Genomic DNA, 14,026 nt, shown 5'->3' with positions numbered 1-14,026 from the left:
CCACTCTTCTGTGAAGGCTTTCCACAACATGTTGGAGTGTTTCTGTGGGAATTTGTGCCCATTCATGCAGTAGAGCATTTGTGAGGTCACACACTGATGTTGGACCAAAAGGCCTGGCTCACAATCTCCGTTCCAGTTCATCCCAAAGGTGTTGGATGGGGTTGAGGTCAGGGCTCTGTGTGGGCCAGTCAAGTTCTTCCACACCAAACTCATCCAACCATGTCTTTATGGAGCTTTGCTTTGTGCACTGGGGCACAGTCATGCTGGAATAGAAAAGGGCCTTCAACAAACTGTTGCCACAAAGTTGGAAGCATGCAGTCATAGATAAATTATTAGACCACCCTCGTTTTCTTCAATTTCTTGTTCATTTTAATGTCTGATACCACTAAAGGTACATTACCTGAAGAATGCAATGAACACGACAAAAAGTGCAGCTGATTCCATAATACTTTCTGTCCTATTCGACATGCTTAAGCTTAATTGTATTCCCAGGGTATATAAAAGGCCATTTCATGTCATAAGCAGCACTGCACATGCAAAGGTCTAGAGTGGTTTCCTGCTTACATTCAAGCCATAGCACAACTCAGAAGTTGTCAGAATTATGTGAAGCCACAAAGGCAGCCATCTTGGCACTGCTGGAAATTGGTATGAGTGAGAGACAGGTAACCAAAAAACTGAAGATGTTCAAGACATGTTGATGATTGGGCTAAGTTTCTCTTCAGTGATGAATCCAATTTTGAGTTGATGCCCACTCCACTCAACTTACTGGTTAGGAGGAAGCCTGGAGAAGCCTACAAACCAGGCTGTCTTGCCCCTACAGTAAAACATGGGGGTGGATCGGTGATGATCTGGGCTTGTTTCAGTATGGGTGGAACAGGGCAAATGCAATTGTGTGAAGGACGAATGAACCAGGTCAAGTACAGGGCTGCTCTTGAAAACAGTCTTCTTCCATCAGCTGAAAAACTTTTTCCTGTCTCGAATGACTGCATTTTCCAACAAGACAATGCCCTTTGACACACGGCAAGGTCAGTTAAAGCCTGGATGGAGAACTGGAACATTCGAACCATGCCTTGGCCTGCTCAATCACCAGATCTAATTCCAATTGAAAACCTGTGGAACATCATCAAACTCAAAATGGAGAACCACAAGCCCAAAAACAAAGAAGATTTGTTTGAATTTTCGCAACAGGAAAGGGCTGCTGTGACAGCAGAACAATGTCAGAAGCTGGTGGAGAGCAGGCCAAGACGCATGGCTGCAGTCATCGAAAACAATGCTTATGCAATCAAGTACTAACTCCTGTGTGTCTCATGTGACTGACAGACAGAAAAGAAAACATGGACTGCCTAAAAGCACTGACAGTACAATGCCATAGCTATTGATGTAAGAACTCAAGTGATTTTGGTTATTATCAAGAAAACCATGGAAAATGGCTACATAATAGCTCTTAAATTAAACTCTTATGAGCTATTTTTGTTGTTATCATTATATTTGTCCAAACAAATGTACCTTTAGTGGTACCAGGCATTAAAATGAACAAGAAATTGAAGAAAACAAGGTTTCCATGAGTGTAGCGTTGTCAAAAATGTCTTGGTATGCTGAAGCATTAAGATGAGAGGTGTGTCCCGATACTTTTGTCCATATAGTGTATGTTCTTCATCACTCTTGTATCTAATATGCCACTGGAATCAGAAGATGATGAAAAATTGAAATCTTTTCATCTGAAGTGGACATAAACATCTTTCCATTGACTTTGTATTCAACTGTGCTGCCTCTAAAATTCAGTCTGCATTCTGTCTGAACACACAGTGCAATAGCCAGGAAGCTGAAGCTCTTGTTTTTTAACATAATAAAATGGGTTTCTTGTCACAGTTAGTCTTTTCCTTGGTTTGAAACAATTTGGCTTCTGTTTCCTCATTCACATTTGAGTATGAAGACACCTCAACATTTCCTTCGCATGTGAGAAAGCTGAACCCAAAAACAATCGGAAGAAACTACAACCTGAAGATGTGTTTGTTCTGGAGGAGGCCAGAACAAACAGACCAACTGGTCAGCAGGTCAGATTCAACCTGTGGTTCTTGTTTCAGCCACTAGATGGAGGCAGAACTTCAGTCTTGCCCAAAGAAGAAGCAGATCATCTGGATCATCTGGATCATGGTCTGGGTCATCTTTTTACATTTTGTCATTAACATCTGTGGTTCTGTGGGTGAAAATGGTCAGAAATCTGGAGTCAGGAGAAAAGGTCACAGATGCCAAAAGATAAGGAACACTACCTGTGCAGGTTGACTGAAGGCTGCTTGTTTTTTGATGATGAATTTATCATTTTCTAGAATGAGAAGTCGTTGGTTTGAGTGGATTGTTTTAGTTCTTGGCAGCACTTTGTGTCTGTACAAAAACAAGCCTAAGCTTGACTGAGTTTGGAGAAACTTTTAGACTTTTGGCGTTCAAAGAAAACGACCCCAGAACTCATCGAGCCTCTCTGTCTGTGGTTTTATATTGAAAGGTAACTTCCTTTTAACAGGTGTCTGGTTTGTTTTATTGTGAAGGTTGTGAGCGGAAGTGGTATGGTTTGTGCTGCCTGACTTGAAGGTGTTTCTGTGAGAAAACTTACTGCAGGCACACAGAGGGCTTCTGTGTGAAGATGATGACATTGTGAAGGATAAACTACCCGTTTATCTGCCTCTTCAGCCAGTCAGAACTCCGTTATAAATCCTGTCGATTTTAACCACGGCGGCTAACTGACCTGTAAACCTGACGGCAGGCTTAGCCAGCCGGCCAGAGTGCCGCCGAGCAAACCGCTCCAAGCTAATGAACCGTGAGTAGAGTTCAGTTAAGAGGCTGAATTGTCGGTCATAATAGAAGAACTTTATTTCTGTGTGTTGTTAAAATCTCATAGAACTGATGCTTTAGCACAATCCACCTTTGGGTTCGGCTAAGATTCGCTAAGCTAGCGGGTTCCATCATCGGACACGGCTTAGCTAGCATGGCTGGATGAGTTTTTAACATCGTTCATTTGTTTTTAGTATTGAGTTCAGGCAGAGGCGAAACGACGCAGTATTAAGTTTACGTTGGCTCAGTTGAACTGTTGACGTGTTTCCAGGCAGCTTTTTATGTTTTAACTGAGCTGTCAGTCCGATTGTCACTTTTCTGTTTGTCCCCGTTAGAAAATATTTTAGTTTAGCTGTAAAATGTGCTCGGATACAAACTGTGTTTTCAAATCCTCTAAGCAAGTTGCTCAGCTTTGCTCAGTTTGCTCTTATTGGAAAACGGGAATCTGAATCTCCCTTTAAAAACTGGAAATATGAGGTTAAATTGCGGACAGGCTGTGATTCGCCACCCGGTAAGAAAGATTTGTAGCTTTGGCTCATGCTTGTAGTGTTGCTGTTCATGGTTCCAGTTCAGTGCGAAACGTAAAATGGCAAAATTTTTAATCGAAGTTAAATACGAACAGTTATGTTTTCAGACTGCTCTTCTAATAAAGTTCTGATATCTAATGAGTCACACTTGGACCTGATGAAGTCAGCTGGTTTTTTCATCCAGAACAAACAGCAAAGTCTGTAATGTAAATGAGTGACTTGTTCATATCAGAATGCTGATCCCGCTTACAACAGGACACCTGACGTCTGGTAAACTCACCTGCTCAGGTGACATCAGCTGACAGCTGGGTTGCATTTGGATATTATTGCCTGACTGACTGATCACACACATCAGTACAGCAGATTCAGACTTCAATTCAGTTATTTGGCTCAGAAAACCAGAAACAAAATGCTGCAGACGTGTTCACGTTTAGCTGCTGAAAGTTTATTTTTGTTTCTAAATGAAATAAAGTTATGTATTATTAGCACAGCAGCTTCCTCACTGATCGACAACCCCGCAGAGATTTACTCAAAGACAGCGTGTGGCATGGGGTCAAAGGTCAACAGTGAGGTTATTACACTGCAGTGTCATATGAAGGAATAAGATAGTTAGATAGATATACTTTATTGATTCCAGGCTGGGAAATTGCAGTGCAGCAGCAGCAATACACACAACAAGCTAAACAAAATGTTAAAAATAGCAAAATAAAAATATATATACAAGGCAATATAAAAAAGTTTATATACAACAATAAACAGTGTAATGTAGTACAAAATAAAGTAGAGATACACAGTGCAGTCCAGCTGTGACGCTCACATGCTGCTGTCATCTGTGCTTATAAGTTTTGATTGTCACAGGTCAGTTTGAAGTTACAAGATACAGGATAGGTTAATTTGTCACACACACAATCATACACCATACAATGTGCAGTGAAATTCTCTTTGTCCCTGCTACCAAAAATAGGTAAATAAGATGAGTAAAATTAAATATGATAAAAATAGAAACCTTATAAAAAAACAAAAATAGCTAATGTACAGTATTTACATCTACTGCAGGTGGGAGTAGTCAAGTCAAGTCAAGTCAAGTCAAGTCAACTTTATTTGTACAGCCCATTTTTACAAGCAGTTTGTCTCAAAGGGCTTAACATAACATCAGCAACATCCTCTGCCCTTCGACTCTCACATCGACTAAGGAAAAACTCCCAGAAAAACCTTTAACAGGAAAAAATGGAAGAAACCTCAGTGTCTGCCTGTCGAACCCAGATTGGCAACTGGTTCCACAGCAGGGGTGCCTGATAGCTAAAGGCTCGTCCTCCCGTTCTACTTTTATGAATTCTGGGAACTGTAAGTAAACCTGCACTCTGTGATCTGAGTGATCTATTGGGAATATATGGGACTATTAGATCCTGCAGGTATGATGGGGCTAGTCCATTTAGGGCCTTATATGTAAGTGGGAGAATTTTAAAGTCTATTCTGAATTTTATCGGAAGCCAGTGAAGAGAAGCTAAGATGGGGGAGATATGATCCCTTTTACTGATTCCTGTTAAAACTCTAGCTGCTGCATTTTGGATCAGCTGCAGGTTATTAACAGAGTAATTTGGACATCCTGACAATAGTGAGTTGCAACAGTCCAGCCTAGAAGTAACAAAAGCATGGAAGTTTTTCAGCATCACTCTGAGAGAGGACACTCCTAATCTTAGCGATATTACGGAGGTGAAAGAAGGCGGTCTTAGAGGTCTGTTTAATGTGATGAATAAATGACACGTCCTGATCAAAGATAACGCCGAGGTTCCTCGCAGTCGTACTGGAGGCCAAAGTAATGCTGTCCAGAGAGAGAATATTATCAGCTATTCTATTTCTAAGGTGTTTGGGGCCTAGAACAATGATCTCAGTTTTGTCTGAGTTTAATAATAAAAAATTGGAGGTCATCCAGTCCTTTATGTCCTTAAGACATGCCTGGAGTCTGGCTAACGGCTCTGTTTCTTCAGGCTTTAAGGATAAGTACAGCTGAGTGTCATCAGCATAACAATGAAAGTTTATGCCATGTTTCTGAATAATATTTCCTAGAGGGAGCATGTATAAGGTGAACAGGATCGGCCCAAGCACTGAACCTTGTGGAACACCGAGGCTGACCCTTATATATGAAGAGGAAACATTATTAACTTGAGCAAAGTGAAATCTATCTGTTAAATATGATTTGAACCAGCGTAGCGCAGTCCCTGTGATCCTAGTCTCATGTTCTAATCTGTGTAATAAAATGCTGTGATCTACAGTGTCGAAAGCAGCACTGAGATCTAGCAAAACAAGTATGGAGACAAGCCCGACAGTAGGGGAAGAAACTTTTATTCATCAGTTATTTAGGTAATTCATCATCTGAAGTCAGCAGACTCGCGTGTTGACATGGGCTGCAGTCGGTTGCTGTGGTCCTGCTGGCTGCCAGACTGTGCAAACGAAGTCTTGGGTTGAAAATCGAGTCCTCGTTGTTTGGGTGGAGTGATACCTCTTTGCTCAGATTATCTTTGTAGAAGCTTGTTGTTTCTGTCCTCTGTCTCGAGGAGGGAACAGTCATGTCCACGTGTCCAGAACACATATGTAGAGTGACGGTGGGCAGGACGCCGGCTGGGACTAAACAGACTGTAGAGACACAATGAGCTGCAGCAGGACAAACACTGAACTCCCCTCTCTCCCTGCAGCTGTGTAATGTAAGGCGATGCTCGCTCGGCCACCATGGCCAGTGTGACTCTGAGGTACTTCTGTTATGGCTGCCTCGTCACCTCGGCCACCTGGTCCATCCTCCTCTTCCTCTATTTCTCTATGGGGGCAGAGCCTGGCCGTGGCAGGACTCCACTGCAGCACCACAGCCAGCCAATCACCAGGGGCCATGTGGACCAGAGGGCAGTTCGCCGGCCTCTGCCAGCCAGTAAGGGGGTGGAGCTGTCGCCAGAGATGGGTGAGTGGCTGCGATGCAAAACACTCCTGGTCTCTGTGAGTCCTGGTCTCTGTAAGTCCTGGACTGACTGACACTCTGGGCCCTGGTCTCTCTAAGTCTTGGTCTGACTGACACCGTCTCTGCTTGCAGGGATGATTTTTAACAAGGCAGATCAGGAGGTGAGGGACACCGGTTACCATCGACATGCCTTCAATGTCCTGATCTCTACCAGACTGGGATATCACCGAGAGCTGCCCGACACCAGAGACTCCCAGTAAGATCTTCCTGTAGTGTTTTAAACAAAGCAGCATGTGAGACACTTCTGTACTGATGGCAAACTGCTCTCTGCAGGTGTCGGGATAAGGTGTATCCTCTGGCTCTGCCTTCTGCCAGCGTAGTGATCTGTTTTTTCAATGAGGCCTTCTCCGCCCTGCTCCGGACCGTCCACAGCGTGTTGGACCGCACGCCGGCCTACCTGCTGCACGAGATCATCCTGGTGGACGACCACAGCGAGCTTGGTAAGAACCAAGAAACACAAACATATGGTTTACCACGTTTCATTTGCTGTTACACCACAAACAAACCTCACCAAAGTCCTCTGGGAACAGGACCGAGGTCCACCTTTTAAAGCGGTCTCGGCCTGGTTGTTTGGTCCACACCGACTGTGTCCTAACGGGTGTTGTTGATTATCAGAATCAGAATCAGAATCAGAATCAGAATTCCTTTATTTATCCCTGGAGGGAAATTCTTGTTTTTACAGACATTGCACATGCAGTATTCCCGACCAAGAAAGGAGAAAAGTGCAGAGTATTAAAAAAAAGGATAAACTTAATAAAGATAAGATAAACAAAACTAAAATCTCAAAGTACAGGTATTTACAAAAAACTGTATTCAAATTTTTAAGAAAATGTAAAATTTAAAATACAGGTATGTACATGTGTAAAAAGCCAATATGTACATTGTATATACAATGAGTGTGTCCGTCACAGTGCTGAGTTTAACAGTTTGATGGCGACAGGCAGGAATGATTTCCTGTGTCGCTCTGTGGTGCATCGTGGCAGTCTGAGTCTGTTGCTGAACGAGCTCCTGTAGCCGATCAGCACATTGTGGAGAGGGTGGGAGGGAAAGTCCAGTATAGTTCTTATTTTGGACAACATCCTCCTCTCAGACACCACTGTCAGAGAGTCCAGTTCCTCTCCCACAACATGGCTGGCCTTCTTGATGATTCTATTGAGTCTGTTAGTGTCCCTCACCCTCAGGCAGCTGCCCCAGCAGGCAACGGCATATGTGATGGCACTGGACACCACCGACTCGTAGAACATCCTCAGCATCGTCCTGCAGATGTTGAAGGACCTCAGCCGCCTCAGAAAGTAGAGGCGACTCTGGCCCTTTCTGTAGACCATGTCCACGTTCTTGCACCAGTCCAGCTTGTGGTCTAAGTACACCCCCAGGTATTTGTACTCCTCCACCACCTCCACAGTGTCCCCTTGAATGTTGATAGGGGTCACTGGAGCCTTAGTCCTCCTCAGGTCCACCACCAGTTCCTTGGTCTTTGTCACATTGAGCTGTAGGTGGTTTTTCCCGCTCCATGTGACAAAGTTGTCCACTACCGTCCTGTACTCTCTCTCATCCCCCCCAGTAATACACCCAACCACTGCAGAGTCATCAGAAAATTTCTGAAGATGGCAGGACTCTGTGCAGTGCGTAAAGTCTGTGGTGTAGATTGTGAAGAGGAAGGGAGAGAGGACAGTCCCCTGTGGAGCCCCGGTGTTGCTGATCACTTCATCTGACAGGCAGCACTTCAGGCGTACGTACTGCGGTCTGCCCGTCAGATAGTCTGCGATCCAGGACACCAGTGGGGCATCCACCTGCATCGCTGTCAGCTTCTCAGCCAGCAGGGCCGGCCTGATGGTGTCAAACGCACTCGAGAAATCGAAGAACGTGATTCTCACAGTGCTTGCCGGCTTGTCCAGGTGAGTGTAGACTCTGTTCAGCAGGTAGATGATGGCATCGTCCACTCCAAGGCGGGGCTGGTAGGCGAACTGAAGGGGATCCTGAAGTGGTTGGACCATGGGCCGGAGCTGCTCCAGGACGAGTCTTTCCAGGGTCTTCATGATGTGTGACGTCAGAGCCACAGGCCTGTAGTCCTTGGGGTCGCTGGGACGCGGCGTCTTCGGGACAGGAACGAGGCATGACGTCTTCCACACCACGGGGACCCTCTGAAGACTCAGACTCAGGTTGAAGACATGATGAAGTACTCCGCTTAGCTGGGGGGCACAGGCTTTCAGGACCCTGGGGCTCACACCATCTGGGCCTGCAGCTTTGCCTGCACGGAGTCTCTGCAGCTGTCTTCTCACCTGGTCAGCTGTGAAGGTCATCGTTGGGGTGATGGGTGGGGGAGGAGTGCTTGTGGTACCCAGGTGAGAGTGGTCCACCCAGGCTTCTGGGGACGAGGTGTGAGCGAGGCCATCCAGATGGAATGTGGGTGGAGGGAGAGAGGCTGGAGTGGCTGGTTGCTGCAGCCGTACTGCTGAGGAGTCGTCTGAAGTGTGAATTGGGGTCCCTGTGTCGAATCTGTTAAAAAACTGATTCAGCTCATTCGCCCGTTCCACACTGCCATCAACTCCTCCGCTGTTTGGCCCGTAACCTGTGATGGTCCTCATGCCACTCCACACCTCTCTCGTGTTGTTCTGCTGGAGTTTCCACTCCAGCTTCCTCCGGTACCTCTCCTTTGCCTCCCTGATCTTTATTCTCAGGGTGCGCTGGATAGCTCTCACCTCCTCCCTATTGCCTGCTCTGAAAGCCCTCTTCTTGTCATTGAGGATGGCTTTGATGTCCTTGGTTACCCACGGCTTGTTGTTGGGGTAACACTTTACAGTTTTGGTTGGGACAATGGTGTCCACACAGAAGTTTATGTAGGCAGTGATGCACTCAGTGAGCCCATCAATGTCCTGGCCGTGGGGCTCACAGAGTGCCTGCCAGTCTGTCACCTCAAAACAGCCCTGGAGTGTCTCATTGGCCTCGTCTGTCCATCTCCTCACAGACCTTGAAGTTGTGGGCAGACGCTTTACGAGAGGCACATAGCAGGGGGAGAGGTGGATCAGGTTGTGATCTGACCTGCCTAGTGGGGGGAGGGGGGAAGAGCTGTAACAGTCCTTTGCATTAGTATACAGCAGATCTATTGTTCTTCCCTCTCTGGAGACTCCTTGACGTGTTTTTTGTGTGTTGATTCAGAGGAGCTGAAGGACGACTTGGATCGGTACGTCAGGCAGGAGCTGGAGGGCAAAGTGAAACTGGTGAGGAACCAGAGGAGGGAAGGACTCATCAGAGGACGCATGATAGGAGCCTCACATGCTACTGGTACGTCCTAGAGGAGTGTGGGGTTCTACATCCTTATGTCCTACCTCCTTAACCCCTACAAGACCCCGAGCTCCACACTGCGTGTTGCTCTCTGACTCGCCTATCTGTGTGGCCAGGTGACGTGCTGGTCTTCTTGGACAGTCACTGCGAGGTGAACCAGGTGTGGCTGCAGCCTCTGCTGGCTCCCATCCTGAAGGACCGCCACACGGTCGTCTGTCCCGTCATCGACATCATCTCAGCCGACACCCTGTCCTACTCACCCTCACCCATCGTCAGGGGAGGCTTCAACTGGGGGCTGCACTTCAAGTGGGACCCTGTGCCCCCCTCCGAGCTCAGCAGCCCGGAGGGAACCACTGGACCAATCAGGTAAGTGGCTGACCGATCAGATGACCAGCAGCACCTCAAGCAGATGTCACCTTTAATGCTCCTCCCCTCTCAGGTCTCCCACCATGGCAGGCGGTCTCTTCGCCATGAACAGGAAGTATTTCAATGAGCTTGGCCAGTATGATCCTGGCATGGACATCTGGGGCGGGGAAAACCTGGAGATCTCCTTCAGGGTGAGAAAGCTGTTTACTGTTGTGATTTGATTAGGATAAATGCACAAAGAGCTTCACGTCTGAAGCTCACCGGTTCACCTGTTACATCAGTGATAATTAAACGGAGTAGAGACAAGGTGTCCATCAGAGAGACTCCGCCTCAGGCTCAAACTGTGTGTCCATGTTTCTCGCTCAGATCTGGATGTGCGGTGGTCAGCTGCTCATCATCCCGTGCTCCAGAGTCGGTCACATCTTCAGGAAGAGGAGACCCTACGGCTCCCCAGGGGGGCAGGACACCATGGCCCACAACTCCCTGCGGCTAGCGCACGTATGGATGGATGAGTACAAGGTACACACACACACACACACACACACACACAGAGCAGTGATCCTGAGGTGCCCTCTGACCTCACTTCCTGTGTGTCTGCGGGCCAATCAGGAGCAGTATCTGTCTCTGCGTCCAGAGCTGCGTGACCGCAGTTATGGTGATATCAGCGAGCGCGTGGCGTTGAGGAAGCAGCTGCATTGTCACTCGTTCCGCTGGTATCTGGACACCGTCTACCCTGAGATGCAGACCGTCGCCGGCGGCAGCAAGCAGCAGCAGCAGCAGCCGTTGTTCATCAACAAGGGCCTGAGACGACCCAAAGTTCTGCAGAGAGGATGGGTACCTGAACACATCAGCAACACTCAGCCTCTTCTCTCTCAGTCACACAACAAAATAACACAAACACGTCTGCCGTCTTCCAGCTTCGTAACCTAGCAACTGGGCGGTGCCTGGTGGCCCAGGGCAGAGCCAGTCAGAAGGGCGGAGCTGTAATCCTGCGACCATGTGACCACCGAGACCCTGAACAGGTGAGCCAAACAACTGGAAGTTGTGTTTGGTCAGCAGATGCAGCACAGTGTCACCCTCTGTGTGTGTGTGTGTGTGTGTATAGGACTGGACCTATGATGAAGAGGGTCAGCTGGTCCTGGCAGGTTTGCTGTGTCTGGACGTGTCAGAAGTGAGGACCTTCGACCCACCCAGACTGATGAAATGTCACGGCTCGGGGGGGTCGCAGCAGTGGAGCCTGGGGGTGAGATGCCAACACACACACACACACACACACACACACACACAGTGGAACACAACGCAGTTCAACAGCAGCTCACACATTTTAACTGTTCCTAATAAACTGGACACTACAGAGATCACATCTTTCTGTCTGTCTGTCTGTCCTGTAGAAATCTAACCGTCTCTATCAGGTCTCGGTGGGTCAGTGTCTCTCTGTTGCTCAGCCAATCGGGCCCAAGGGTTACGTCTCCATGGCGATCTGTGATGCCTCGCAGGCGCAGCAATGGCAGCTGGAGAGCTGAGGAGAGTGATGTCACACCTCTATGAAGACAGACAGATGGACTGACCGACAGGCGGACGTCTTCAGTCCAGTTTTAAAGACAATCATGTTTCACTGAAGAGGCTTTTTTGTGTTTTTACTGTTTTAGTTTTTCTCAGGACGAACTTTTATCAACCAGCAGGTTTCATTTAGTCTTCGTGTTTTTAAAGATTTTCTTCCAGGAAGGACTGGGAGACCCCGACGAGGCTGGAAGGAGACGGTCTGTTGATTTTCAGGTCATGATGACCTCAAAAACTTCCTGGAGTTGACGTGACAAAGGAACTCGTCGCGTTCTCTCTTTGTGCTTCTTTTGAACGACTCGTCGACGTGCAGATGTGCCACACCTGCATGACGTCAGCTGATGTCTTCGTTTTCCTCGTGAGCCTGAAGCTTTTTTTGTCATTTCATCATCAATAAACCTTTGAGTCATGAAGGGTAAACAGTCTCATTTTTGCTAACTATTTGCTGTATGAACACATTTGACCCCCCAGCCTGTACAATTCAGGGTAAATGACTGAAACTGCAAGGAAAACAAACATAAATATACACAGAGAGTGAAGAGAAATAAAAATGTGTTGAACAGTATGGAACAGAGGGACAGGAACCAGCAGGACGATGTGGACTCTGAGGTCCTGTCTTTGTTCAGCTGTTATGTCTCAGTCCAAGTTTAGGGCTTACTGTTTGTTCAAACAGGATAAGCTCACTGCACAAGCTCAGAATGTTTTTCACTGGTGGTTGATGTATTGCTGACATGGACTCTGCTGCCACCTGCTGGTTGTAGTGTTTTTGTGTGTGCAGAGTCATTCTGTATCATACATAAGGACAACACGTGAGCCCCAACCCCCACCCCCGCTGGTCCACATGTCCTGGAGGTTTCAGTGTTCTGGTCCAGTGTTATCTCATATCAGCTGTGAGTTGTAGTCATGGTGGTGGGGGTGTTTACTCCAACTGACCAGACTCATTGCAGACCACATGACAGGTGGGTAAAGAGAGCAGGCGTACCTGTCTGGGTGACCTTCATGTTGAGCTTGTAACATGTTGTTGGTCTGTTCACTGCGAAGGAAAGAAAGTAAAAACATTATTTCACTCGAAATAATCTTTCCCAGAAGTCCAGAAGTCACTGATGTAATTCCACCCGATGGACGCCAGGTGTCAACACTGTAGAAAACACTTCATTCAAAGGTTGTAAAAACTTTCCAGGAGTCCTTGAGTAGGCTGAAGCAGCTTTTGAGCTCTTGAGTAGGTTCCAGGTCTTAATTTAGAGTCTTGAAGAGTTTTTGAGTCCTTGAGAAGAATCCAGGGTGTGGTGAAAGACCGTTGTCATGAGGGTTCTAAGCATCTTTCAAAAGATTCCAAGGGCCTTGAGCACGTTTATAAAAGCAGAATGAACGCTGTGAAATGTTTCCTGTTGAGCAAAACGACAACTAATTAAAAACTGACCACATAGATCAATACTGTGTGGGTGTGGGGGGTGAGCTGCCGTCGAGTATTGACGAGAAGAGAAAGCTAATTATTAGGGGGGCTGAATTGCTGGAAGCCATCAATTAGACTCTTGTTACACACACATTAACCTTACCGACCCTGCTGGAGTTCAGAGACCAGTTCAGTTCATTTGTGAACAGAAGTGGGGGTGGTGGAGAAGGCGTGACGGCTGCCAAGCAAGACGCTAAAGTTCGAGATCACCTCAACCACAACATTAGATCCCGCAAACCTGAACAAGTTCCAGGACTCGTTGAAGAGGATCTGAGAACCCTTCAAGAGGTTCCAGGAGACTTCAAGGTGTTTTGCTGGAGGAACCGGGACTCCTGAGGAGGACTTGTGGATCCTTCAAGAGGTTCCAGGGTTCTCAAACATGTTTCTGAAGTTTGTGGTCATGCAAAATGTTCCACAGGTCGTGACCGCCGTGTGTGTTACTGGCTGTGTCTGAAGGCTCTGCTGTAGGACTCGCCGTGACAATCAGTCTGCATTAACACACACACACACACAGGCAGAGGTAATGTGGCATCATGCAGTCCGAGCAGCTGCCCGCTGATTGGACGGCAGGATTCAATCTGCATCATAAATCCACATTTAGGGACACTTTATCGATCTGCAGCTCTTTGGCAAAACAGTGTGATTGGCAGATTAGTGTGTGTGTGTGTGTCTGAATGAGTGTGGTCCTTGAGGAGGCTCAAGGACAGTTCCAAGTGTCCTTGATGTCATTCCAGGGGTTTCCAAGGTCCTGGAGGACACTGAAATGTTCATCCAGTCAGGTTCAAGTTGAGACAAGAGGAGACAGGATGTCAGCTGTCCAGCTGTGGACGGATGATTCAGAAAATACATTTACTCCAGTGCTGTACTTGATTCTTTTCTGCTACTTTATGAATACTGCAAATATTGTAATATACTTTTTATTCCACTACATTTCTTTATGGCTTTTGAGTGCTCTTAACAACACGTCCCCAACAGGAAGTGTCACATTCAGTCTGAGATGCTGTA

At 46.9% G+C, this 14,026-nt stretch overlaps 1 protein-coding gene across 2 annotated transcripts; it reads left to right on the top strand.

Moving 5' to 3' along the window:
• Nucleotides 1–203: 203 nt before the first annotated feature.
• Nucleotides 204–11,988, top strand: galnt11 (UDP-N-acetyl-alpha-D-galactosamine:polypeptide N-acetylgalactosaminyltransferase 11 (GalNAc-T11)). Of its 2 annotated transcripts, XM_046371659.1 has the most exons (12): nucleotides 204–2,812; nucleotides 6,178–6,303; nucleotides 6,433–6,556; nucleotides 6,634–6,800; nucleotides 9,517–9,642; nucleotides 9,759–10,008; nucleotides 10,082–10,199; nucleotides 10,375–10,527; nucleotides 10,618–10,842; nucleotides 10,926–11,030; nucleotides 11,114–11,251; nucleotides 11,400–11,988. In XM_046371659.1, exons 1-12 carry the CDS (start codon nucleotides 2,806–2,808, stop codon nucleotides 11,529–11,531), a joined length of 1,671 nt encoding a protein of 556 aa, XP_046227615.1. In that variant the 5' UTR covers nucleotides 204–2,805; the 3' UTR covers nucleotides 11,532–11,988. The 2 variants fall into 2 exon arrangements, with proteins under 2 accessions (XP_046227615.1, XP_046227614.1); XM_046371658.1 differs by lacking the exon at nucleotides 204–2,812 and having other exon boundaries at nucleotides 6,047–6,303.
• Nucleotides 11,989–14,026: the final 2,038 nt, after the last annotated feature.

This window comes from Scatophagus argus, chromosome 18 (genome assembly GCF_020382885.2).
Source record: "Scatophagus argus isolate fScaArg1 chromosome 18, fScaArg1.pri, whole genome shotgun sequence".
NCBI lineage: Eukaryota > Metazoa > Chordata > Actinopteri > Scatophagidae > Scatophagus > Scatophagus argus.
This window is presented reverse-complemented; position numbering and strand designations above follow the sequence as displayed.

Bases quoted from the DNA above. Each gene is read 5' to 3' on its own strand.
- galnt11 (XM_046371658.1), top strand. From the start codon at position 6,081: ATGGCCAGTGTGACTCTGAGGTACTTCTGTTATGGCTGCCTCGTCACC. The intron at 6,304-6,432 runs GTGAGTGGCTGC...CTCTGCTTGCAG, and splicing joins GGAGCTGTCGCCAGAGATGG to GGATGATTTTTAACAAGGCA. The intron at 10,528-10,617 runs GTACACACACAC...CGGGCCAATCAG, and splicing joins TATGGATGGATGAGTACAAG to GAGCAGTATCTGTCTCTGCG.